Source organism: Urocampus carinirostris, chromosome 3, assembly GCF_059441175.1.
Source record: "Urocampus carinirostris isolate Australia breed hairy pipefish chromosome 3, RoL_Ucar_1.0, whole genome shotgun sequence".
In the NCBI taxonomy this organism is placed as follows: domain Eukaryota; kingdom Metazoa; phylum Chordata; class Actinopteri; order Syngnathiformes; family Syngnathidae; genus Urocampus; species Urocampus carinirostris.
In genome coordinates this window covers 42,421,319-42,447,796 of record NC_142351.1, presented here as the reverse complement: position 1 = coordinate 42,447,796, position 26,478 = coordinate 42,421,319, and the positions used below count along the sequence as shown (strand labels likewise).

Sequence of the window (26,478 nt, the reverse complement as noted above, 5' to 3'; positions counted from 1 at the left end):
TTACCCAATAAAGATTGCAATACGCTTTTCAGTGTGAATAGCCCTTAAGGGACTTGACGTCAAAGATGCATTAGTGAACTTACAAGCGCATACTCACACTCGCACAGGAATCTCACCTGACACTCGTCTGTTGAATCTGCTTGGTGGTGGGGCTGTAATAAGAATGGAAAGGAAGAAAATTACATTATTCAGTTAAAACAAATGTTAAGACGTTATTTTGTGTGTTACTACCTGGTTAGTGTGTTTAACAATATAAAAATTGAACCGTTTTTGAAAAAATAAAATTAAAATCTCATTTTAGCCACTGAAACTATCAGGAATGTGGATATGTTGGTGTACACTTATTGCACAATTATTTTTTTATACATCATACCAGTTTTATTGGGTGATGGTGAGTGCTTGTAAAGTTGACAAAAAAAATAACATTGTGAGTGAGCGGGACACGTCATACAGACGCACATTAAGAGTGAGCCACTACAGTACAGTATTACCATTCTGTCAGAGTCCATTAGATGAAGACTGTGAAGCCAAGTGACTGGTAGATAATCTAACAGGCACGGCACTTTCCTCATTCACATGAGATAATTTGAGTCGAACACTGTGTGCATACCTATGCGCATACCTAATATTCGATATGTAATGGACAAACTAGATTTACCTTCTCATCGTAAAACGAGGGAAATATTTATGGGGAGGGTTAGGGGACGCATGGATCATCAAACGTACAATTTACAATTTTTGGAGGAGAATACACATGTATGCATTCAGAAGCTAGTTTAGATTATGCAAATATTAGTTGATTGACTGTTTTTCTTTCAAACTGAGCGGTTCACATTACAAAGGCATGTGACACTGCAAGAAAATAAAAAAAGCACTAGAAATAGCAGAGGAAAATGAATATCTCCAAATGTATGTGTGAACCAGTTACACTTTTGTTACAACAAGAGAGACTGTGCTTCTAAATCCATCTCAGAGCTTTTCCAAAGTATTTGAAGGAGCTGTACAGATTTCTTCTAGATTAACGTCATGATTGGAACCTTAGTCAGCTCGTTGCTGATGTGCATTTCTTTAGATGCGCTCGAATAAACTCTCTGTGCTGGCGTTTGAACTTTACGAGAAGCAGGCCTTTTCTTTCATCATAATAATGCTATACTGACAAAAAAAAAAAACCCTGCGGGTTGACATCACTCCTCAGCACTCCCTCCAGCCCCCTGTCCTTAAACCTGATGTGTTCCGCCCAGAACAGCTCTTATAAAAGATAAAAGCAGATCGACGCAATTGGGCATTGTTAACACTTACTTAAAGATAAAATATTTAACTTTCAACTTTATGAGAACACCTCAAACGACAAATGAGACGTTTAATGCTTTTTTTGCACTTGTAAAAGGTCAACACTTGGACAAACAATAATTTGAAGTTCGGGTTGGGTGGCCTTTGCATTTTTGAGTGTATTTTGCAACTAAATTTGATTACACTGGTAGTTAGCCACATATTTCTGGTGGGGAAAAATGATCAGAAGACACATTAGGTTTTATAAAGCAGCATGAGTGACGACCACCATTAAATTCAGTTCTGCATTTAACATTGTATCACATGAATGCATCCCAAAAATAGTTCTAATCACATGAATGTGTGTGCATTTGTGTGAGTGCTTGAATTTGTGTCTGCAAAGTGTGAAGAACACTCCCCACAGTTTTGTATTTGTGTGGTGTTAGTGGCAGTAGTTGTATTAAATGTATGCTTGAAGTTGCCTTGGCAACCTAACACAAAGAGGATCTCATTGCCATAACAACCCTACTATGTTCCTCCTCCCCTCATCCGCACCCTTCTCCAATATCTAGCTTGTAACAAGTGGCACCTCGTCTTTCTCTATTCCCCCCGCCTTCCTGCATTGCCATCAACCGCTTCACATGTGCTTGTTAGCTTTCCCCTTTTCACCGCTCCTCTTCAAAAAAAAATTAAATATCGTATTTCAATTGTTTAAAACACCAGTCACATAATAGGGGAACGTGTTTATTACCTCTGGATGCACAATCACATTTATCTTTGTGTGTGTGTTGCATAGATAATACAGCTCCTCAAACACAATGGTACTCCTTCCACCACAAGTTAGGAAGCCAAGTGTTTTAAGAGAAATTCCCTGTGATTGGCAGAAGATACAGGCTGTTATATAAAAATTCACATCCTTCGAGATTTAAATGTCACAGAATGTGCATAACTAATGCAAATGAAACTAAATAGTATCAGTGATGAAGAACTCAAGATGTATTACTCCAAATCTGAATGAGCCATTCAAAAGCATGTGGATTATGTGAAAGATTTCACAAATGCTCAATTTACGCCCTGCCTGCGACATTGCATACGTCAAATCAGTAATCCAGCTCCTGCCAAAACTGCTGTAACATACCTTTTTTTCTTTTTACATAGAAGTTATCTGCCTGTGAGTTAGTACAGGAAAACACATGTATTTAATGTAATGTTCAAATATCAATAATCCAAGGATATACAATTTTTGAAACACCCTGAAAACGTCCAGGTTTAACGGCTTAAAACTACATAGTTATTACACGACCTGTTTAATTGTCAATACTGCTATGTGTAAAAAAACTTGTTTCCAATTGGGTTTTGTTGTTCTTAACAGGATTAGGACCCATGTTTGATAGCAAGAACAAACCCATAATGTTGTAAAAATTATTTTGATCAAAAAATAATGAAGCGCCAAGCAGGGTCAACAATTTTAGTTGGTAATTCCCAATAGTCCAGAAGCTTAAAACTTGCAGCCATTCCAGAGACCTTTAAGCCTCTTAAACAAAAATGCATAAAATTTATGAAAAGTGGATCACTGTAAAGCAAGAATTCATTAGCCGTATATTCAGAACAGTAAGACATAAAATTGGTCAAAGTTTAAGATTAAAGTTTGAAATAATGTGCAGCAGGCTCTTCAGTGACATTCTCAGATATTTGGCAACCATTTTCCACACAAAAGGGCTGGGTGAATGTTGCACTTTCCACTGCTAAAGGCATTGTAGCCTATGTAGGTGTAAACTTTTATTGTACAGTAAATCCAGGAAAAGAGGGGAATGGAAAAGGCTTATTTAAAAGATGTCCAATCTCTTTTTTTCCATTTCAATTTGCAATGTAATTGAAAACGGAGATTACAAATATTATGACATTCCAATCTTACTATAATGTCATTTGTTGGTGCAATAGCTTCTTAAAGCAACTTGGGCAAAGCTGGGAATGCAAGTTACATTAGCTGTTGCTCGTGTTTGCGGTTAAATTTAGACAAGTTATGTTTACTCATTGAAGTGACTCAATATAAATTAAATTGTAACACACCCTCATTTCTTTATTTTTTTAGAATTGAACTCAACCCGAGGAACGCCATTACATTTTGATTCTTGTGTTAATTATTACTCGTCCATTAAGGTTGGATTTGCCTAATGAACAGAGAAAACAATGAGTTTATGGTACTTTAGGATCATTGACTGGGCAATGAGACATATTTTCAGCATAATGTCTTGCTCAGCAGATGTTAAGTTTCGAGCAGTATACCACGTAAAAGAAACAGATCTTAAAAATCACTTCGAGACAGCAGTGCAACAGAAATAACAGGCATGTTATAAAAGTAATCAATAAAACAGAACAGCGAAATAAGAAAGGATGTGAGGAACCTTAAACAAAATATAAAGCATTGTGGTGATATTAATTAGGGTTCCATATTGAATGTTTTAGAGACAAACATCGTATCTTCAAATACCAATAAAACACACAAAAATGTTTAAGCTGATGTATCATTCAACTCAACAACAATTTGATGCTATTAAGTGGCTTTTTTAAGTACTGCACTTTTTGCAACTAAATAAAAAATGCCCCAAAGCTGCTTGGTGTGACTAGATGTTTCAATATATTTCTCAGCCCCTGGAATCGAGGGGTCACGCGCAGGGAGGGTCTCTTCTCCCCCAAGGGTCTTGGAAAAGTAAGGGCTATAACAAATATGGTTGGGAGAAATTCCCTCTTGTTTAGTCTTTCTCTTTATCTCTTTCTCAACCACAGATTGTTATTTGTTTCTCATTCACCACTTCTCTCATGTCATGCTCAACGGGCACTCAGCACTTTTATCAGAAGGTTTCTTAGCATCAAAATGGACGCATCTTGAGTGATAGCAACCGTGTGTAGCTGGATTTCCCCTATATTGGTCAATTTGTAAGTAGCTTGCATGCTAAAAAAGTGTGAGCACCTCTAGTCTAGTTACCCCTCTTGCTTCCAAGTCCTAACAATGAGTGCAGATTTTAAATTACTGCAAATAATTGTATTCCCTCCGTTTCTACCCTCAGACTTGCTTGTAAGGGTACTTATGACAATATATTGCAATTAACCATTAATTTGAACGGTTTTTAGACCTTTTTCCGTAAGCATCATTGGCAACTAATCTGTCTTTAAAATGTCATTTCCTGAAAAAATACCATGTTATCCGGACTACAATGCGCACATCAGCCCCCAAAATGGACAGAAATTTGAACGCTCGCGCCTTACATGCGGACCAAATTGTAAATGGGTTACCATGTTTGTGCAATAATTGATTAGTCGATAAATGTCGATGACCACAACGGTGGCAACAGGATTGAACCGGATAGCAATGGTAACAGCACCGATGGTTAACCACCAAGCTGCTAGGGACATAATTGATTATTCACAATTGCATAACTTTGAATGCAACAGGAATCAAGCGCAGATCGCAGTGTGGAGTGAGCCTTAAAGTACAGAAAATATGTAACTAATTCTAAAATCAAACATATTTCTATTTATTTAAACACAAACTAATATCAAGGTCCTGATTTAAAGTGCAGTCAAGTGAAAAATGAGCCACCACGACAGGATGTGTCCCTTAATATCAACATCTAGTGTGCAACTCAGACATGCTTTGACCACCAGATGTAATATGTGATAAGACAGGCTGCAGGAAAAAGATCCACAATTGTGAACTACCAGTGGGTAGGGAATTGGTGAGAGCGCTCGTCAAACCACTGGGGCGAAACATAAACAAGACCAAGTTGGCTCCAATTACATGACCATTTACAGTCAAAAACAAGTCTAAAACTCCTCAAACTCAGGCATATACAGTGCTCTTCAAAATAATAGCAGTGCAATGTGATTAACCAGAATATCCCTGTCTTTAGTATGTTTTTTTATTGTTACATGCCAGACAAGTTATCATTCGGTGCAGAAGATTCTCAGAAAACCAACAAGACCCAGCATTCATTTTAGGCACGCTCCGAAGGCTGTGCAATTGGGCAAATATTTCAAAGGGGAGTGTTAAAAAAGAAAGAACAGTGTTGCAACCCTTCTCAGAGTTCATCAATTTTGCAGAAGAAAAACAAAAGCAGGTGTAAATCAGGTGTTTAAAGTATTTAAGGATGATGAAGCCAGCACAGGTTAAACATGTATTTGAGTCGTTTAAGACAATGCTTCGAATAACGGCGTTCTTTGATTAAAACATTGATTGGAGAGGGAAGAACTAATAAAGATGTGCAGAAAATTGTGGCTGTTCAGCTAAAACTATCTCCAATGCCTTAAAATGGGTAGAAAAAACAGACACGTGGAAGAAAACGGAAGACAACTATTCAAATGGACCGGAGAATAACCAGAATTGTAAAGGCTTAACCAATGATCAGCTCCAGGACGATCAAACACAGTTTGCAGTTACCTGTAAGTGTTGTGACAGAAGAATTCTGTGTGAAGCAAATTTATGTTTAAGAATCCCACTCAAAGACCCTTTGTTAAACAAGGGCATGTGCAGGAAGTTACAATTCGCCAAAGAACACATCCACTGGTCAAAAGAAAGATGGAGTAACATTTTGTGGACTGATGAAAGTAAAATTGTCTTCTTTGGGCCGAGGAGCCAACGACAGTGTGTGAGACACATTGCAGCCAGTGACGCATGGTGGTGCAAGTATCATTGTCTGGGCATGTTTCTCCTACTCTGGGGTTGGGCCAATTGATCGAATACCAAGGATCATGGATAAGTTTATGTATGTAAAAATACCTGAAGCGGTTATGCTGAAGAGGACATGCCCTTGAAATAGGTGTATTAACAAGACAATGACCCCATCACACACCAGTAGACGAGCAAAATCTTGGTTCCAAACCAATAAAACATATGTTATGGAGTGGCCAGCGCAATCCCCAGATCTCAATCCAATCGAGAGCTTGTGGGGTGATCTAAAAAATGCTGTCCGTAAAACAAAGCAATGAAATGCAAATTAATTGTGGCAATCATGGAGTGAAATAACTACTGAAAGGTGCCAAAAATTGAATCTGAATCATTGGGATAAAATCAAATAACCTTTCCTCATACTTCAGACTATAAATTAACAGTTAAAACAGTAGCTCAGGACGTACAGTGTTCATCTTGGGACTGAGAGGTCACAGGTTCGATTCCTGGCTCCTAAGAGTTAAATGTCGAAGAGTCCTTGGACACTAAATCCCTAAGGCCCTCGGTAAGCAGGTTGACCTTGAATGGCTATCAGTATTTGAGTGTATGTGTGTGTGTTAATGGGTAAAGCACATTGGGATGTCTTCAGCAATTTCAAATATGCTATATAAATGCAGCTATCTAGATGAAATAGGTGAAATGGGCTGAATCCAAGCTGCTCAAGACCAGCAGTTTCTATGGCAACTACCAGCTATGGGGACTGCAGAAAACACATCTTATCAGGATTCAAATTAACTTCAAATAAGAGAACCACATTGCGAGTGCTTTTGTTCATTCCAGTATGTATCCAGACTAACATTTGTCTGTAAAAGTCTGACTCTGTACAAATTGACTATTTAAATGTAAACAACAGTAATAAGATAGGTCAGGGTTTATTTTCCACAAATTCAAACCTGGAGATACCAAGCAATATAGGAATTATTACTGTATTTTCTGGACTAGTAGGCCCACCCAAAACCCCTAATTTGGCCAGAAATATTTGGTTGGCCTTATAAACCAGTGCGTGACTTAATATATACACTGCAGAATATGGTGGGCAAAATTTAAAATGCATACAGTAGTTGTATGTATGCATTACCATACAAGGTTTTACATACAAGGGTTTACTGTATATTACTGTATTTGAGCAATCATAGTGCAAAGATTGATAAAATCAATGAAAATCACTGTCAATAATTCCAAAAGATGTTATGCAACAGGTATAGATCAGTGATGACAGGGAGAGCGCCGAGACTTTCCTACTAGACCACCAGTGGTCAAAATGACACACGACAAAGCACTACAGCTATCTCATTATCACATTTTTTTTTATTTACAATGTCACAACACTGAGTTGCATAGTACATTCTGATATGTTAAACAGTTTTTCAACAACAAATGTTTGAGAATGGAGAAAACAAAGGCAACAAAATACTATGTAACCTTTTTAACATACATATACATATCGAACCAAGAGGTTATTGAAGCGCAGATGAGGAAGTTGAGACTGTTTAACCTATCAAAATACACCATGCAAATCAGTGTTGCTGATACCCTGAGTAAAAACATTGTGATAATGATAAAAGCTCAAACCACTTTACGTGTGTCATCTGTACCACTGGTGGTCTAGTGGTGAATTATCGGCACTCTCATCGACACTTTTTGGGTTTGATTCCCGTATGGTCAGCCACACTTTACAACTGATCATTGCATTGATAAAGTAAGTGTATAAAGAGCTCAAAGAATATACCGTATTTTCCGCACTATAAGGCGCACCTAAAAGTCTTAATTTTTTTCAAAAGCTGACCATGCGCCTTATAACACAGTGCGCCTTATATATGGCTCAATATTAAATTTGCAAGGTCTCGCAACTTACTCAACAGCCGCCGACTAGATTCTCCCCCGAGCGCGAAGTCGTCCGCGGTGTATGCTGGGATTTATATACCGGCGTTTCATTGGCTAACCAATGTGTCAATCATCATTTGAATCGATCACTATTGGCTGAAGTTATTCGGAGCCAAAACAAACCCTCCAATCGGCCGAGTTTAACAATGGCGTAGCAAGTCCGCGGTGTATGCTGGGATTTATATACCGGCGTTTCATTGGCTAACCAATGTGTCAATCATCATTTGAATCGATCACTATTGGCTGAAGTTATTCGGAGCCAAAACAAACCCTCCAATCGGCCGAGTTTAACAATGGCGTAGCAAGTCCGCGGTGTATGCTGGGATTTATATACCGGCGTTTCATTGGCTAACCAATGTGTCAATCATCATTTGAATCGATCACTATTGGCTGAAGTTATTCGGAGCCTCGGATTGGCTAGATGCCCAAAACAAACCCTCCAATCGGCCGAGTTTAACAATGGCGTAGCAAGTCCGCGGTGTATGCTGGGATTTATATACCGGCGTTTCATTGGCTAACCAATGTGTCAATCATCATTTGAATCGATCACTATTGGCTGAAGTTATTCGGAGCCTCGGATTGGATAGATGGCCAAACCAAACCAAGCAATTGGCCGAAAAAGATGTGTCAATCATCAGTTAAATCGATCGCTATTGGCTGAAATTATTCAGAGCCTCCAATAGGCTAGATGACCAAAACAAATCTTGCAATTGGCCGAGTTTAGCAATGGCGTAGCAAGCTTAGCAAGCTTGCTAAAGTACACCATAGAGAAACATATTTTATCAGTCTGTATTTGCAAATAATTTACTCTCCTGGATTTACTTCACTAACGGTTGTAAGAAGACCATGATTGCGTATCATTATTGAACGTGAGAACTTAGGTGAGTTATGCGGCTTTATGTTTTCCCGGTATCTTGTTTTAGAACCATCTGGATGTTGCTGTGATGAGTTGAGTGAATTAAACTCAATTCCAAGTGTTTATTGTCATATGCGCAGTAAAGTTGCGAGTGAAAAAGAAAATAGAAACATAGAAATGTTTGGCATTTCTTGAATCCCAAGACTTCAACCTTCCGAATGATATTTGAAATGACGCATTTAAGTGACATCGTACGGACACCGCATCCGCACGTGTCTACGACACGTATTTGCTTCTTTGCAAGCTTTGGGAATGTTAAGGGTGTAATAAATTGGACTGAATCATCTGACTGTTTTGTCGACGTTCCCATTGTAGCGCCTTATAATCCGGTGCGCCTTATCTATGGAAGATATAGGACCAAAAACTATTTTTTGGGGGTGCGCCCTATAACCCGGTGCGCCCTATAGTGCGGAAAATACGGTACACAAAGACACATTAATTCTTACTATAGTTTGACCTTTAAGCACCTTGTAGTCCGGCACGCCTTATGTGTGACAAGAAAATATGACCAAAAACTATTTTTGAAAGTGTGCAATATTGCTCCCTGCTTGAGTAATGCATGTTCTCAAAAAGGCGGACATAGGTCTATTCTTTAACAAAGCGTAGACTCAGGCATGTCCAAAGTTGGGCACGGGGGCCAGTAGCAGACCGTGATCAAATTTTTACTGGCTCGCGGCCTCTGTCATAAAATTAATAATATGTAGCCCACCAGTAATGTTGACCGCAGTATAAAATAGATTTTTACACATTAAATAAAAACATATACAAACAGTATATATATATATATATATATATATATATATATATATATATATATATATATATACAGTATATATAAAACACTATTTCACCAGTAGCCCTTTGTCCACCTTGCCCTTGGCTTTCAGTGAGAATTTTAGCCCACCCCATTTCAGACACGGCGACTGAAAATGTAAAAATGTAAGTTAATTGTGAGGGCTTCCGTTTCCAGTACAAGTGGAAAATGGAGTATTTATTCACCCAAAATCGAAACAACTGTGTCTCCCCCCCTATCTATTTCCCTAGAGACTGTAGTTGTTTATAAAGAATATAATAACATCAAGAGGTACTGCCAGACAAAACTTGCTGACTACAAAAAGCTAAATGGAAACCAACGTTTTGAAAAGGAGAAGAAACTGGGAGCTGTTTTAACGGCACAACGGTCATTTTTCACGTGACCCTGGGAGTCAAGTGAAAATGCTACAAAGGCAAGCTACAAATTTGCAACGTTGACTGCCAAGCAAGGCCAACCATTCATGGTGGGTGAGTTTATTAGAGACTGTTCAAAGAATGCCAGGCAGAATAATCGACCCTCGAACATTTTCAGCTTACCAAATCTCACCCGCTTTATGAAGAGTTTGGACACCCCTCGCGTAGAGGGAGGGTGAAGTTTAAGGGACACAGGCCTCCTTTTACCAAAGGTAAGTCAGGAATGCCCTGGACTCTCCTTACTCATATTCCCTCCTAATTACTGTTCAGCTTAAAATAATTTTGGGAGGGAATGAACAATGATCAGAAAACGTCGCAACTAGCGCAGCTCAAAGTGACAACGTGATATGCAAGAAATATGCACCCAATTTATAGAAGAATCATTGCCTTGCACTCACCAAAAAAGTGGATAAACAAGATCAAGGGGGTAAGCAAAACGGGAAGTAATTGGATTGGGCATTAATGGGGTCAGCTAACGACCAATGACTGTTCACTTGCTTTCGAAAGCAGATCCACGATTGGTCATTAGCTGAAGCCCGAGCAACGAAGATGTCGACTCTGAAAATTGCCACCCCCAGAGAAGGATGAAAAGAGTAGCATATTGCTTTTTAACCTGTATTCTATGAACACAGTGTGGTGTTTGGACTAGTTTGGGTCCACATAACACAAAACTTACGGTATCAATTGAGTAAACTTTTGTTCTAAGTATATTTATTCTAATTGCTGAATTAAATTGAGAATTTTCTTTCCATACATTTTCTTATCCACTTATAATCAAGGGTCACAAGGGGTGCTGGAACGTATCCCAACTCACCAGCAGGGGTACAATATTATTTGGTTACCAAGCGTTTGGACAGCACAGAAAGGCCAATGTCCATCCACTCATGCAATCATACTTGACAATTAGACTCTCTTACCAACCTAATGCTTGTGTGAAGGAACAGCACTACAGAAAGACTTACAACTCAACATGCAAACTCCACAAAGAAAGGGTACTTGAAGTATTGATTAATGAAATGTGTACTTGCAAACAATCTAAAAACAGGTTTTGCTTCTTAATTGGATCTGAACTTTGACTTGGCTTCTACAGAATCTTCATTTTGGGTTTGTTTTTTTTGTTTTTTTAGCGGAAGATGGAGTCGCTATTGTATGTTGATTTAAGAGCGCTTGAGTTTGAAGGAAAGAACTGATCGCCGAACGTTCAAGTTAAGGATCTTCTGGTAAACAAAATTACTTATTCCGTCAATCACAGCAAGTTGTCTTTCTCCTGTGGCAGAAAAGCAGTTCGTTTTGTTAAATGCTGTGCCATTTTTACGCCAGATGTAACTGGCTTCAGTTTTCTCCATTTGTGTAAAATGGCTCTGACAGTGGTTTGCTGGAGCCCTACAGCCTTGAAAATGGCTTGGTGACCTTTTCCAGACCAAGCAATTGTTTCTGGTTGAACACAGGTGGTAGCAATCAGCTTTGGGTGTGGCCTTTAGAATTCAACTCCGCTTCCCCAAACAGTGGTTAATCAGTTACTTTCTGATTTAACAAGGGGGAAAACTGGGGGCGAGGGGATTTCTTTTTCATATAGGGCCAATGGGCCTTGATTTTTGTGCCTTAATAAATTGAATCAAAATTTTAAAAGTGCATTTTGTATTTCTTTGTGTCTTCTCTGTGTTTTATGTTTGGAAACCTTTAAGAGTGTTAAATATGCAAAAACACAGAATTCAAGAAGGGGACAAATACTTTTTGCGGCACTGTAACGGTGTACCAAAACCTTGAAACTGGCCATTGTCACCTTGAAGCTATCCCTATTAATAGCCTCAACCGTGGTACAAAAACTGGGCTTAATCTTGAATCACCTGGCTTTTGTTCTGCACTCCTAACAACGGTTACAAAATAAAAAGCAATCAATCAAATGCAATCATCTTAATGTGGAATTTGAATGCACAAGCATGTTTTGCTCTGCAAGTGCTCAATATGGAAAATGGCAATTAGGCAGCGTGTGTCAACCCTAACTCTTGTTATCAATTTCACAAATCATAAAACGATTGATCTGACAGCAACGCTTGCTGATGCAGGCTGAAAAGCATTACAGAACTAAACTTAATTATCAACTAGCAATTTAAATGATTAGTTTCCAATTTAGTAGCTTATAGCATTAACGTAAAGCCTTTTTTACGGATATTGCTTCCAGTTTTGTTACGTTTACTTAGCATGGCAATGGTTCTGCTAAAGCCTATCATCTATTCTTGCTGTAAGCCATGCTGTCTGATTAGATTGGTCTCAAACAGAGAGATCAAAACACATGCGGTACAAAAAAAAACCTAATTTACATGTTGTGAATGGAATACAGTTGATTTGCATTATTTTAAGGTTGGTTTTGAACACAAAATAACAACACAACAATTGTGAGTGCATTTAAGACTTTCAGTTTTAGTTGGTTCTACACTACAGTATTGGACGGATGAATAGAAAATGACATTTGTTTTCTCCTATTTCAAAGCTAGTAACATTTTTATTCAGCAGGTGTGATAATAACTGTAAATCATATAAAGTCTTAAAGGGGCACTTTCAATAAATACTTTAGCAAAAGTTTCATATTTTGAGTGTTGAATATTAACATTATTCTTTTAATGAGTGAATTTCAAAGTTATAGTTTCTTTCATTCTAAATACTCGTGTGTGTGTGTGTGTGTGTGTGTGAGAAATAAAAACTTATAAAAAATAAAAACTCGCCCTGCTTTTAACATTAACATTTGCTATCTTAGCATTAAATAGTGGCATAAACAAGGGCAAAGCTACAGCAACGGCAAACAACCGTGATAGTCAGGGTTCGTACACCTTTTTCATGGCCAAATTCAAGCACTTTTAAAAGACCGAGGCAAATTTCACTGCATATGATTTTAAGATCTTGAATGAATCTCAAATATATTTGTGGATCTCAACATTAAGTGTGTACATTTTTTAGGGACAAAACTCTCCCAATACAGGTGTTTGGTAAAAATGTGTCTTATATTTTCAGTTGCAGGAAGTTCACATTGCAATCCATCAAAGGGAAACACTACCTTAACTAATCTGCATGCCACATAATAAATGTCCATGATTGATGAGCAATTCTTGCACTAATCCACATTTCATAGAGCCCCGTTTAGGTCTAGCATGCACTTGTGCTTTTGGTCGCAACCTAGAGGGGGTGATGACGCCTCAAAGGACAATGCCAGCCAAACTAATGCCAGCTTCCATTAATTACGAGGTAAGAAGAAATGCAATGGCAAAGTGAAGCCACCAGGGAGCAGTATTAGCATAATTTTTAGGCAGTCATGTTGTGAAACATGGCAACAATTTCAAGCATCTACAAACACTTCACCCAAAATTCACACACTTTCCAATCCTTGAAAACACAACATTAAAATCCAAAGATTTCCTACAAACGTACAATCCCTAGATATTATGAACAAAAACAAAGCAACAATGTTAATTCTCTAATTTGCAAGGCATAGTCAACTAAATAAATTATAGGAAAACCTTTCCAAAGGTTGGTTAACTTGGTAGGGGTGGGACGATATGCTTTGGTCAAGATTCGATTGTATCACAATACTAAAGTGCGGATTCCATTTAGATCATGATTCTCAATAATTGATGATTCAGATTTAAGGGGAGAAACGTCGATTTTAACATTCGCAAAGAATAAAATACGATTGACTGATTTTCTCCCACCCCTATAACTTGGTACGCTACATCAAAGGCCAGGGTAGACTAAAATTGAAATTATAAGATTTGTATACTACGGTCATAACAATATTATCAAATTGAACAAACACCATATATTGCATATTACTCCAGTATGGTAAAGTTAGCTCTCACAACTCAGTATTTTTAATTGAATGGAAGGCTTACAAATTGTATGATGACAATGTGTAACCTGTACAGTGTACATGATAAAAAAACATCGTGATTTTGTCAAATTGCTTTAACATAGTTCACCTTGGGGCTGGTACATAACAATTTGATCATGTGCTACATTCTATCTGCAGGCGATGCATAAGAGTGGTCAGGCTGAGCACATGATGCATAGAGCCATACAAGCCTGTGTTGTCGTCCCGTGTGATGCCCTGTAGCAGTGCTGCAGAGATCTCTGGATAATCTTATGCCATGGATGTCATGTGTGCTAACCAAAGGGTTAAGGCAACAAAGTGTGTCCTTTGATGAATTGTAGAATTTTGGAAAGTTTAAAGTGTAAATTGTGTTAATTATAATAGATGTTTTTGTTACTGGAAATTGTATGGGAAATAGTTAAAACTCAGTGACTCTCACAGGTAGTGGGTAGCGTACACATTTTCAGTTGCGTGCACAAATTCATAAGGAAATGGAGGAAAAAAAAAAGGAGCGCTTGATGAGCTAAGGTAAAAAGCGGAATAGATGTAAGTGAGCAATAGAAGGACAGAGAGAGAGGAAAGGCAGATGGTGTTGGAGGGGAGGGAGAGATAGAGACAGAACGTAATCCTGCTTTGCCCCAAAGCCAATTGACAAAGCCACCCAATCATTCTTTTCACATGACCTGGGCGTGGGCAAAATTCTCTCATACAATAAAGAGAAACAAACGGGAAAGTAACTAATGGGTTACTATGCCTTATTGACTTGGAATGGTGGAGTGAAAAAAATATTAATCACACAATTCACAATCAGTTTACCTCTAGATCCATTCACACATGACTGAATCTAATGGAGTTTGTTAAATAAAAAACTAAGACCAAGATTCTGAGATTTACTCTGAAAAGCCCTGGTATCTTCTTAGACAAGTATGCACGTTTGGCAGATTCACAGTCTACTAATAAAGCGCATCTACCCATAGAGAGGCAGTGCATTGTGGACGTTCATTCATAAAACACACACACACACACACACACACACGCACGCACGCACGCACGCACGCACGCACGCCAGCTTCAACATTAAAGGACACATCACTCGTCTTGCCACATGCACACCAGAGTAGCTGAGCTGCCTAAATCTCTCTAAATCAACAATAAACTCATACAGGGTGTTTTTTTTCTATTAAACTTTGTCTGTTAGCCAATTCTAGTGGGTTAACATTTTATAATAAGGTCATGTGTTACACTCCGGGAATTATCAAACAGAGCTCCATAGTGGAAATTCTGCCATTAATGTGTTCCTCTATGTAGAACAGATGATGTAGTCAAGTCAAGTCATGTTTATTTGTATAGCCCTTAATCACAAGAAATCTCAAAGGGCTGCGCGGACCACAGACTATTACAGACTACTGACTATTATTACACCATCCCATGATCTAAAACCTACTTGTGGGCAAGGAAAAACTCAAAATCTTAGCACGAGGAAAATTAAGAAATTTACACAGGGATCCTAAAGATTAAGGAAAGTTAGATTCCAGACTTTGTAAGACATTTTAATGCCTCTTGTAACCAAATTTGAGACCAAGTGAACAAACAACGCTCACAAATGAAAAAAAAAAAAAAGACGAAAAACACAAATGTTTCGTGCACACAATACATTGTGCCTGGTCACCAAGCACAGCTTTTAATGATAGTGAAAAATGTTCGTCGGATAGCCACTTCTCATTAAATTTACCCTTTAACATGGTCCAAGGTTAATGTCTTTGTCCGAAGTTGCTATGTGTATTGTGGATGGACCCAAGACATGCATCTGCTCAAAAAGGCTCAACTAAAACCAAATCACCGTTTGGATAGTTCCGTCATAGTGGTCACGTGATGTTGACATATAAGTAAATCTGTGAATTATTTTTTAAAAAGGCAATTCATAAATGTTACTAAATCATTTTAGTTCAAAAAATATAAATCTTATTAATGTGTTCACATTTAGATTTTTGAAAATTAGATTTCAGACATTTTAATGTCAATTAAGGCTTTTTTTTTTTAGAATAATGGAGTCAATGTCTTTGAAGACTGGTAGGATTTGCGGAAACCCTGCTACAGTAAATATTCATTAGTTTCAGTTTTCCATCATGAAACAATGATGATTATTTTATTCTTGATCCAGATTTACAAATACAATTTCCAAACGACAGTGTTTGCTTGTGAAAACATTTTTATAAAGTGTCTTTAAAATATTGATATTTTTCAATAAATGAGACATTTTTGAGTCATCGGATATTTTCATTTCATGCTCTCTCCTTTTTATAAATGAAACCTCTTTACACAGGATGTCATTCATTGCCCAATTAGACACACAGTGAGACATTTGTAAATTGATAGTTTTCGCGTAATGTCAAGCACAACTTCAAATGTAAACATCCGGCCATATTGGATGGGTCCACCAGAGGTTTGATGTTGTCACGGGTCTCAACTGATTTTGAAAGAGGAATGTGTAAGGCATTGTTTTTGTGTGATTTAGCGTTAAGTTGTAAGTATTGTTTCCTGGAGGTCCGAGCGAGAACCTCACTTGGGATACGTCCTTGGGCGATAGTAGGGGCATTCCATAAACCCTGGGCAAAAGTATTGTCCCGTTTTACAGCCAAAACGAGCTCCAAAGAAAGCCCAGTGTCCCTGAAACCCTGGCCGAGAAAAGTGCCCCCATAACTAGAGAGCAGGGGGCAGAGATAGGCTCAGATCGTGCAACCCGATACCCGGTGATGGCCAGGGCACGCTGAAACGCCTTAGCGATGCTAGTGCGCCATTCGCCGGCTAAAATGAATCCTAGACATCCCCTTATCTGAACCCTAAACCCTACACCACACGGTTTCCTATGGGGTCATATGTGTCTTATTTGTAGGGCAGTGAACATAGCCCGGGACGTTTAACTAAAGCAAAACTATGGCTTTGATCGCCATATTTCTAATGTCAATCAAAATAATAATGAGGGGAAACTTGCACCCATCCAGCATAGCCACCACAACTAAGGTAGCCCAGATGTTGTTGACATAATTAGCAACTAACTTTACATGTTGGCAACAGACCAGAATGGCTACACACTACTGAATATACAACAAGCATGAGTCTTCTCGACTCAAACCAGTGATGAATACCGTATTTTCCGCACTATAAGGCGCACCTAAAAGTCTTAATTTTTTTCAAAGGCTGACCATGCGCCTTATAATACAGTGCGCCTTATATATGGCTCAATATTAAATCGCAAGGTCTCGCAACTTACGCAACAGCCGCCGACTCGATTTCCCCCCAAACGTGGAGTAGCCGCAGTGTATGCTGGGATTTATATACCGGCGTTTCATTGGCTAACCAATGTGTCAATCATCATTTGAATCGATCGCTATTGGCTGAAGTTATTCGGAGCCTCGGATAGGCTAGAGGGCCGAAACAAACCCTGCAATTGGCCAAAAAAGATGTGTCAATCATCAGTCAAATCGATCGCTATTGGCTGAAGTTATTCGGAGCCTCGGATTGGCTAGAGGGCCAAAACAAACCCTGCAATTGGCCGAAAAAGATGTGTCAGTCATCCGTTAAATCGATCGCTATTGGCTGAAGTTATTCGGAGCCTCGGATTGGCTAGAGGGCCAAAACAAACCCTGCAATTGGCCGAAAAATATGTGTCAGTCATCCGTTGAATCGATCGCTATTGGCTGAAGTTATTCGGAGCCTCGGATAGGCTAGAGGGCCAAAACAAACCCTGCAATTGGCCGAAAAAGATGACTGAATAGCAAGCTTGCTAAACTACGCCATAAAGAAACATGTTTCATTAGACTGTATTTGTAAACATTTTACTCTCCTGGATTTACTAGACTCACGGTTGTAAGAAGACCATGATTGCGTATCATTATTGAACGTGAGAACTTAGGTGAGCTATGCGGCTTTATATTTTCCCGGTATCTTGTTTTAGAACGATCTTGATGTTGCTGTGATGAGTTGAGTGAATTAAACTCAATTCCAAGTGTTTATTGTCATATGCACTGTAAAGTTGTGAGCGAAAAAGAAAATAGAAACTAAGGAATGGTTGGCATTTCTTGAATCCCAAGACTTTAACCTTCCGAATGATATTTGAAATGATGCATTTGAGTGACATCGTACGGACACCGCATCCGCACGTGTCTACGACACGTATTTGCTTCTTTGCAAGCTTTGGGAATGTTAAGGGGGTAATCAGTTTGACTGAATCATCTGACTGTTTTGTCGACGTTCCCATTGTAGCGCCTTATAATCCGGTGCGCCTTATCTATGGAAGATATAGGACCAAAAACTATTTTTTGGGGGTGCGCCCTATAACCCGGTGCGCCCTATAGTGCGGAAAATACGATAATCATCAAATCCAGCTCCAGACTTTCTGTGCGGAGTTTGTATGTTCTCCCCGTGCTTGCGTGGGTTTTCTCCGGGCACTCCGGTTTCCTCCCACATTCCCAAAAAAAAACCATGCATTTCAGGTGAATTGGCCGGTCCAAATTGTCCCTAGGTGTGAATGAGCGAATGAGTTGTCTGTCCCCGTGTGCCCTGCGATTGGCTGGCAACCAGTTCAGGGTGTCCCCTGCCCACTGCCCGAAGATGGCTGGGATGGGCTCCAGCCTCCCCGCGACCCTAATGAGGATAAGCGGTACGGCTAATGAGATGAGATGAGATGGCGAATTCAATTCGAGATGAATTTCTGGCATTGAATGAGTTAATTGCGTGCCCCCCCTCTCCAGAGAGTTATGTCCCCAATCCCCAAAAATACCACTTACGTACATAAAACAAGAAGGACTTACGTTCAAAGTCGGAGTCGTCATCATCATCATCATCATCGTCGCCGTTGGACTCTGTTTGCATCGGCTCTCCATCGAACATCACCCCCTTTCCCATTTTTCCACCTTCGCTTGCCCCGTCTTGACTTCTGGTTTCCCGCAAACGGGTGAAATACTGGACAGCAAAATCCAATAGGTCTGAAGGCCGCTGCCGAAGAACCTCCACTGTGTATCCCTCCAGAAGCTCCTTCAAGCCCACCGGTATTTCAATACTCATGGTTGTAGTGCTTGGTCTGTGACTGCAAGGGAAAAGGACAAACTCTGAATTTAGCAGGCCCCTGTTAAGTCCCACATCAATTTGACCATCTAAAATGAGTGCGTCACAAGGTTGTTCCCAGCTGTGGGCCAACAGATCATGTACCATTTTATATATCTTACCAAAAGCTTGCCTTTTAGGCGATCTTTTCAAAGGTATTCCAAAACATAATTTGCAGAACATTCCACGTGCTTCGGGACTTAAGAAACTTGGTCTCAAAGTTGACTCATTTGGGTTGTTTGCTGTAGAACTGTGACATCATTATAGAAAGACACATTCAAAATGGTGAATCCCGTTGACAATTAACATGTAAACCAATATGGTGACAGGTTTGCTAAGGTGCTGGTGTTCTTCACATAACATCAGAGCTCAAGAAGTCAAAGATGATAGTCTACTAAATGCATTATCTCTGAAAATAATTGGAATGTTCACTTTAACACATTTGATTGATGAAAAGAATTGTACTTTAAGCCTGAGGTAAAATAATATATTTACGTTTTGGATAAAAAAGTACCAGCAAAAAACAAAATGACTTTAAGTTACAATATTAATGTTTATTTAGCTGCTTTTTAACAAAATCCAAATTGCTTCACTACTGTGGCTATCTTTTTAAGACAATTTAATCAATATTTTGTATATTCTCTGTTGTATCTGTGTATGCCCATGCTCAACATGTGTAACGATTAAGCTTTTTTTCCCCGTGGTGTGAAATGGCAGGTGTCAACTTTCCTTGGAAATAAATCATTTTGATCTACTGTTATGGAATTTAAACTACTCTCTTTTATTTGTGTTACCTAGTAAAGGCCGGTGACCCACTGAGAAACCACATTTTGATCGCGGCCCACCTATTGAGAAACATTGATCTGACACGATAGAAAAATAAATGTTAATGTTTCCATCACAACAGTTTCAGAACAAAAGAGTCAGAACGAAAAAAAAAGCAGCGATGTAACAAAAATATAAATACTGTATAAAAGTGTCAACAAAAATACCACATTTTCAAGATTATAAAGGCAGACCCAAAACCCTCACAATTTTAGTGTGCCTTCATTGAGATGGAAATACAGTAAACACAATCAGTAATCCATAATTACAAGGAAATGCTTCTACATACCGTAACGTTTAAGAAACAAATTGAAATGCAGATCATTTCATTTCATTTTATTTCATTCATTCATTTCAGTTAATAAACCAGATTTCATAATATTTATGTTCTATAAAATTATTTTACTTTAATCTCAAGCGCCTTATTGTTCAATGTGAATTATATTGTGCCATGAAAATAGTTTCCTTCTTCCTGATTTCTAACAAAAAAAAACATAATGCCAACAATAAAGCATGACAGTGGCAGTGTGGTGGTCTGGGGCTGCTTTGCTGCCACAGCACCAGGACAAACTCCTGATGTTCACGAAATAGTGAATTTTGTTGACCAAAAGATCCTCAAAGAGAACATCCGGCAATCACTTCTTGACCTCAAAATCAAGTACTCTTGGATCATGCAGCAGGTCCGAAATACACCAGCAAATCCACCCCTGGCTCAAAAAACAAAACAAAGATTTTGTAGTAGCCAAGTCAGTTTAGAGCCAATTGAGATGCTGTGGTGTGACCTTAAAGGGATTCCCAAATTCTGTGTATACATACAAGCCTGTCACCTATTAGATTACATGTTAACTAGTTGAAAAGGTTTTGAGTGTTTTAAGCCAAGTTTTGGTAGTTTTTGTGGTGAATGTCTACGCGTTGTGTCGCAGGTGGATGCAGCAATTGTACAACAAATAGTGAGCAACCTGGCAAAAATAACACACACAGTGCTAACAGGGGGGTGGAACAGGCCAGGACACAGAAGGCTAGCTTGCTGTCATACAGGACGTACTGGGACCAATAGGTAGGAAAAAACGGGAGGCTGGCTGATCAAAAAAATGATTGGCTTGTGATTAGGGTGGAGTGGTGGGACCTGAATAAGGACGAGTTAAGAACCACTATGCTAAAGTGAGCATTGTAGTCATCTAATGATAAAAAAAAAAATCACCTTTTTTTTATGGTAATTATAAACCGACTCATGAAGGAGAGGCTCCATTACTCAATCATTTATAAGCAAAAGGTATGAATGAATGAATGAATGAAAACTTCATTCGAACATTAAAATAAAAACAGAACAAAAACAATAACTCAACAACAAAATAATATGACATAATATGTTCGAAAAGGGGTAATCAGAAGCAAATGCTTATGTTCCCTACCCCTTCATCTTCTCTATTAAACACACCAAATATATAACAACAATTGTATCAGATCAATATTGATCATTGCCACCCTGTTTTTACTTGGATCTGATCGATACCAAAAATACCAGTGTCGCCCACCTCTAGTTTTGATGTATATGCAGGAGCGCGCATGTGTGCCCATTCTGGTAATATTTGCGAAAACGAACGACTGACCCTGTTTATCTGATGTTGTCTGCCCTCTCCTTCTGCAATGGCAAACGTGAGTCTCATATCTGGCCAGTGCAGCTGTGGGAACTTCATGTTCCCTGGCTTAACTCGAGATAACACAGTCGTTTAGTGTCAATGTTAGTTCGCAACAAGAAACGTCACCGTTTTGCTTTTGTTGATTTTCATGAAATGTAACCATCATGTTTGTTGCACAGTATCCCTTAGAGGGATACCCAAATTCTAAGACATACAAAATGTGACCAAATAGTACATGTTTTTGCATAATTATATATATATATATATATATATATATATGTGTTGGTCCAATTATTTTCAGAGATAATGTATTTTGTAGACAGTCTCTTGTCTTCTTGAGCTCTGACGTTATGTGGAGAACACCAGCACCTTAGCTAGCCAGTCATCATATTGGTTTACATGTTAATTAGTCAAAAGGGTTTTGAGTGTTTTAAGCTAAGTTTTGGTAGTTTTTGTAGAGAATGCCTAGGCATTGTGTTGCAGGTGGGTGCAGCAATGGTACAACCAATGGCAAGCAGGCAAAATGGGGCCAACTGGCAAAGATAATACACAGAAAGCTAACAGAGGCTGGCTAAACCAGCCGGGACATGGCAGGCTAGTCGGCTGCTAAAATGGCTAACCAGGACCGATCGGCAGAAAAACAGGAGGTTGGCTGACTGAAAACATGCAGTAAGCAGCCAGGATAACCGCGAGTCAACAAAATAAGAAAAGAACTAGCAGCAACTAACACAAACCCAGCCGGAAGAAAAAACAATGCACACGGCAGGCAAGCCAGCTGGCCGACTGCAAACTGGACTGCCCTAGACCAAACAAAACTGGAAGCCAGCACGCTACCGAGGAACTACCTGGACAATATTGAATTAATTGCAAAACACACGGCGAAAGACACGAAAGGAAAAGTCACAATCACATAAGAAAAGGGGGCAAAGGCAAAAAAGGAACGCACGCTGTAGAAGACGGCAGGTAAATCTTTGGATGAGCAAGCAAATTAGACTAAACAGTCAGAAGTCCCCCAGCGTCACAGTAAGCATTGTTCCAATTACTCCAAGTGGAAATGAGCGCTATGAACACTACTCAATTTGGACTATCTACGACTTGCCAATGCATTTCTTCCCTAGAGATTAACGGCAGTTTACATAAGTTTGTATGGCTTTGTCATATAAAGAGTCATCGCCCCCTACGGGTCACGCCCAATAAGGACAGGTGTATGCTAAACCTAAACAGGGCATTCTGAAATGTATATTAGTGCATGGACTACGCATAAGTTATGGGCTTTTCTTATGGACTATGCAAAAAATTAAGATAGTTTCCCAGTGGCAATAGCATACCTGTCAACCTGTACGTTTTTGCCGTGCAAAGTACGTTTATTATGCATTTTAAGACGTGTACGACGTACAAAATAATGTGTACAGAAAACCGCAAATTTGCCAAGTATGGGTACCATCTGGTATACACCGACTATCACGAAACGGCAAATCAATCAAGTCAAAGGTGTTCGGATTGTGTAGTGAAAGGAAGTCCGTCTCTTTTTAGCGAACCGGCTTTTTTGGCTCAACTCAATAAACAGAGCCGGCTCTCAAACGGCTCACTTGCTTTGATGCATTATATTACGAATTATTACGTTGTATAAAGAAGTCAAGAAAAAAAGGAAGTATAAATTGAGAAAATGAAAAAGGACAGGTTTATGGTTATCCCTTTAAGCAGTATATTACCAACAATAATTTAATGCAGAAAATGAATTCATAATTTGAATAAGAAAATGTATTATTCTACTTAATTATATTTGCATGTATTTTTTTCCTCCTACAGTGAACGTCCAAGCTACTTTATTTTTTAACTTTTTTATAATAAACCTCATTCATGTCGAGCAACTCAGTATATCGCAACAAAATGTTAATTAACAATATATATAATATAACGAATTACATGTACAATATAACATGTTAAACTACATAAATAAACACGTTTGAAAAAAAATTATGGTGTAAGATTTTTTTTGTATTTTGTAAGGGAAAACACGACAGTTTGTAAGGGCATGGAGCCGTGGAGGTTGACAGGTATGCAAAGGGAATGGGAAGAACTTCCTGCAACTGAAAATAAGCCGACACATTTGGGTAATTTCACCCAAAACCTATATGGGGAGCTATTCACACAACTATTGTTCAGATCAACAAATATATTTGCAATTTACTCAATATCTTGTCCAGCTAAAGACACACGCCGAATCATAGCATATGGCAATCGCAGATGTGTTTGTGGCTCTGCAGAATCCATACCTGTCAACCTGTACGGTTTTAAAATAGAGTAGAATTTACTTTTATTGTCAATCTTTGTAACCTAAGTACGTTTATTATGCATTTTAAGACGTGTGCGACTTACAAAGAAATCTGTACAGAAAAACGCAAATTTGTCAATGATGGGTACCATCCAGTATACATCGACTATCATGAAACGGCAAATCAATCAAGTCAAAGGAGTTCCCCGCGGAAGCCTCCATCTCGGTATTGTTTTTTTTTTCGTTGCAAACGAAGCGAGCGGTTTGATGTTACTGTGCGCATGCGTCTGCCGCCTGGGGATATTCCATCATGCATCATTCCGAAAAAAATATGGTGTACGATTATTGTGTATTTAGTACGGGAAAATACCACAGCTTCTACGGGCATGGAGCCGTGGAGGTTGAAAGGTATGAGAATACATATTTCACACCGGATTTCTTCTATTAATGGTACTGGGGAAGTGAAAAGGTGCTTAAGAAGGGCTTGAATTTGGCCATGAAAAAAGGCGTAGGAACCCTGATCAGGACGTCAGCTAGCCTTGGCTAGCAAGGAGTAAAGCCAGCCTTCAAGGTTTTAGCATTGAACAGACGAAAGGGGGTTTATGTGTCCACACGCTTTCTATTCCATTTCAACGAATGACAAGCAGTCCACTTACATGCAAATTCAGTCTCGGCGGCCAAACTAGCCAGTCCCCTCCTTCGGCGTGTGTCTTTCCTCGTCGTTCGCTCCCGTTTTTCCGCCTCTTCTCGAAGGCGATGAGAACAGCGAACGTAGTAGACACGTCTCTCCCCACGTAGCGCCAACAATGGCGTTGGCGTCACCAATTTAACGTACTATGGTGCGAGAGTTTCTCTAAGACGGCGGCGTAACAAGTCGAGATACCCGGGGTTGACCGGTAGAAGGGGGTGGGAGAGGAGGGAGGGAAGCGCCGCTTTACAGCTGCAGCCTCGCGCGACGACCACGCACTCTGCGGAGGGAGGGAACCGCGCGGGGTGGGAGGGACGGAGGGACTTGCTGTGGAGAATTGGCTTTAGCTAAAAGAGCTAGCAAGCTAATTAGCCCGTTAGCTTGTCTTGACGCTAAGTGACCCAGTTGCGCTAACAAGACGAGAGGGTCAATTGTGCTTGTTGAGCCGTCGCACTATACGGGAAAAACACCGCTTATTTAAGCTAATATGTTTGTATGGTTCAAAGAAAATGGGGAAACGCGGGCGTAGATCAGGAAGACCGTACGCCCCTTCCCAGTTATAAAGCGCAACTGTCAAGCAAGAATGAACCCCGGTGATGGGTCGTTCGCGAACGAAACCGCATTATCAGCCGGATCTTGGGAGTCAGCGACGGGAGCCGGTGTTATGCCGAGAAATGCATCCCCTGGCTACTATAACCACTACTATAACCACTTTTACCTCGTTTTATCTCACTTTTATATCACTTTTCGGGAATGTAATGGCGAACATATGAACAAAACCACTTTGTCTTGCATTTGTTGGGAATGTAATACAATTTAAACCATTCTGTCTTTGTATTTGTTGTGAATGTAATCGAACGGTAATGCACACTTTTGAGCAGCTAACATGTTTATTTTGCCTTTTTCTACTCAAATCGCTCGTATTAAAACTGTTATGCACTCCATCATAAAGCTTATTTCAGCATAATAAGCTTTATGGTAGAGTGCACAACAGTTCTCAAAAGCGATTTATGTACGGTGATATAAAAGTGAGATAAAACGAGGTAAAAGTGCTTATAGTAGCTAGGGGATGCAAATCTCGGCAGGGATGCATTTCTCGGCATAACAGTGGCTCCTTATTCACGAGGAAACGCTCTCCCTTACCCGTCAAGCTCCAGGGCTCCATGGCCTTACAAACTGTCGTATTTTCCCTTACAAGATACAAAATAATCTTACACCATAATATTTTTTCAAACGTGTTTATTTATGTAGTTTAACATGTTATATTGTACATGTGTTTTATTATATCATATACATATTGTTAATTAACATTTTGTTGTGAGATACTGAGTTGCTCGACATGAATGAGGTTTATTATAAAAAAACATCAAACATGAAGTTGCTTGACGTTAATTGTAGAAGGAAAAAATGTATGCAAACATAATTAGTAGAATAATACATTTTCTTATTCAAATTATTAATTCATTTTCTGCATTAAATTATAATCACAAACCTGCCTTTCTTCATTTTCTCATTTTATACTTCCTTTTTTTACTTTAGTTCTTATTACAACATCATGATTCGTAATATAATGCATCAAAGCAAGTGAGCCGTTTGAGAGCCAGCTCTCTTTAATGAGTTTTCCTTTCACTACATCAAACCGCTCACTTCGTTTGCAACAAAAAAAACTATACCGAGATAGAGGCTTCCGCAGCGAACTCGTTTGACTTGATTAATTTGCCATTTCGTGATAGTCGGTGTATACCAGATGGCACCCATAATTGACAAATTTACGTTTTTCCGTACAGATTTTGTCGTACAGGTTGACAGGTATGGAGACTCTCTCACTCTTTCTCTCTCCCACACTCTCTCGCTCCCTCTTTCTCTCTCTGTCTCTCTCTCTCTCTTTTTATCCCTCTATTGTTTTCTCACTCCTTCTTTCCCTCTTTTTTCACTGTACCCCTTCTCATTCTCTCTCATCCTTCCACTTTCTTTTTCTTTGTTCGCTCCTTCACTCTTTCTTTTTCTCTTTTTTCTCACTTTCTTTTTCTCTCTCGCTTAAATGTATTTCTTACTCCATCTTT

General features: G+C 39.1%; 1 protein-coding gene across 2 annotated transcripts in view; it reads right to left on the bottom strand.

Annotated features, from left to right (window-relative positions):
* Positions 1-24,990, bottom strand: part of prkar2aa (protein kinase, cAMP-dependent, regulatory, type II, alpha A) — a 41,699-nt gene extending 16,709 nt beyond the window's left edge. Inside the window, exons 1-4 of one of the 2 annotated variants that reach the window (XM_088331939.1) lie at positions 24,384-24,990; positions 19,110-19,237; positions 18,696-18,970; positions 117-152 (exon numbers count right to left, since the gene is read on the bottom strand). In XM_088331939.1, coding sequence (XP_088188065.1) covers positions 117-152; positions 18,696-18,948 — 289 coding nt within the window. In that variant the 5' untranslated portion in view covers positions 18,949-18,970; positions 19,110-19,237; positions 24,384-24,990. The remainder of the gene's footprint in view (positions 1-116; positions 153-18,695; positions 18,971-19,109; positions 19,238-24,383) is intronic. The other variant, XM_088331938.1, reaches the window with a different exon arrangement.
* Between the last annotated feature and the right edge of the window lie 1,488 nt (positions 24,991-26,478).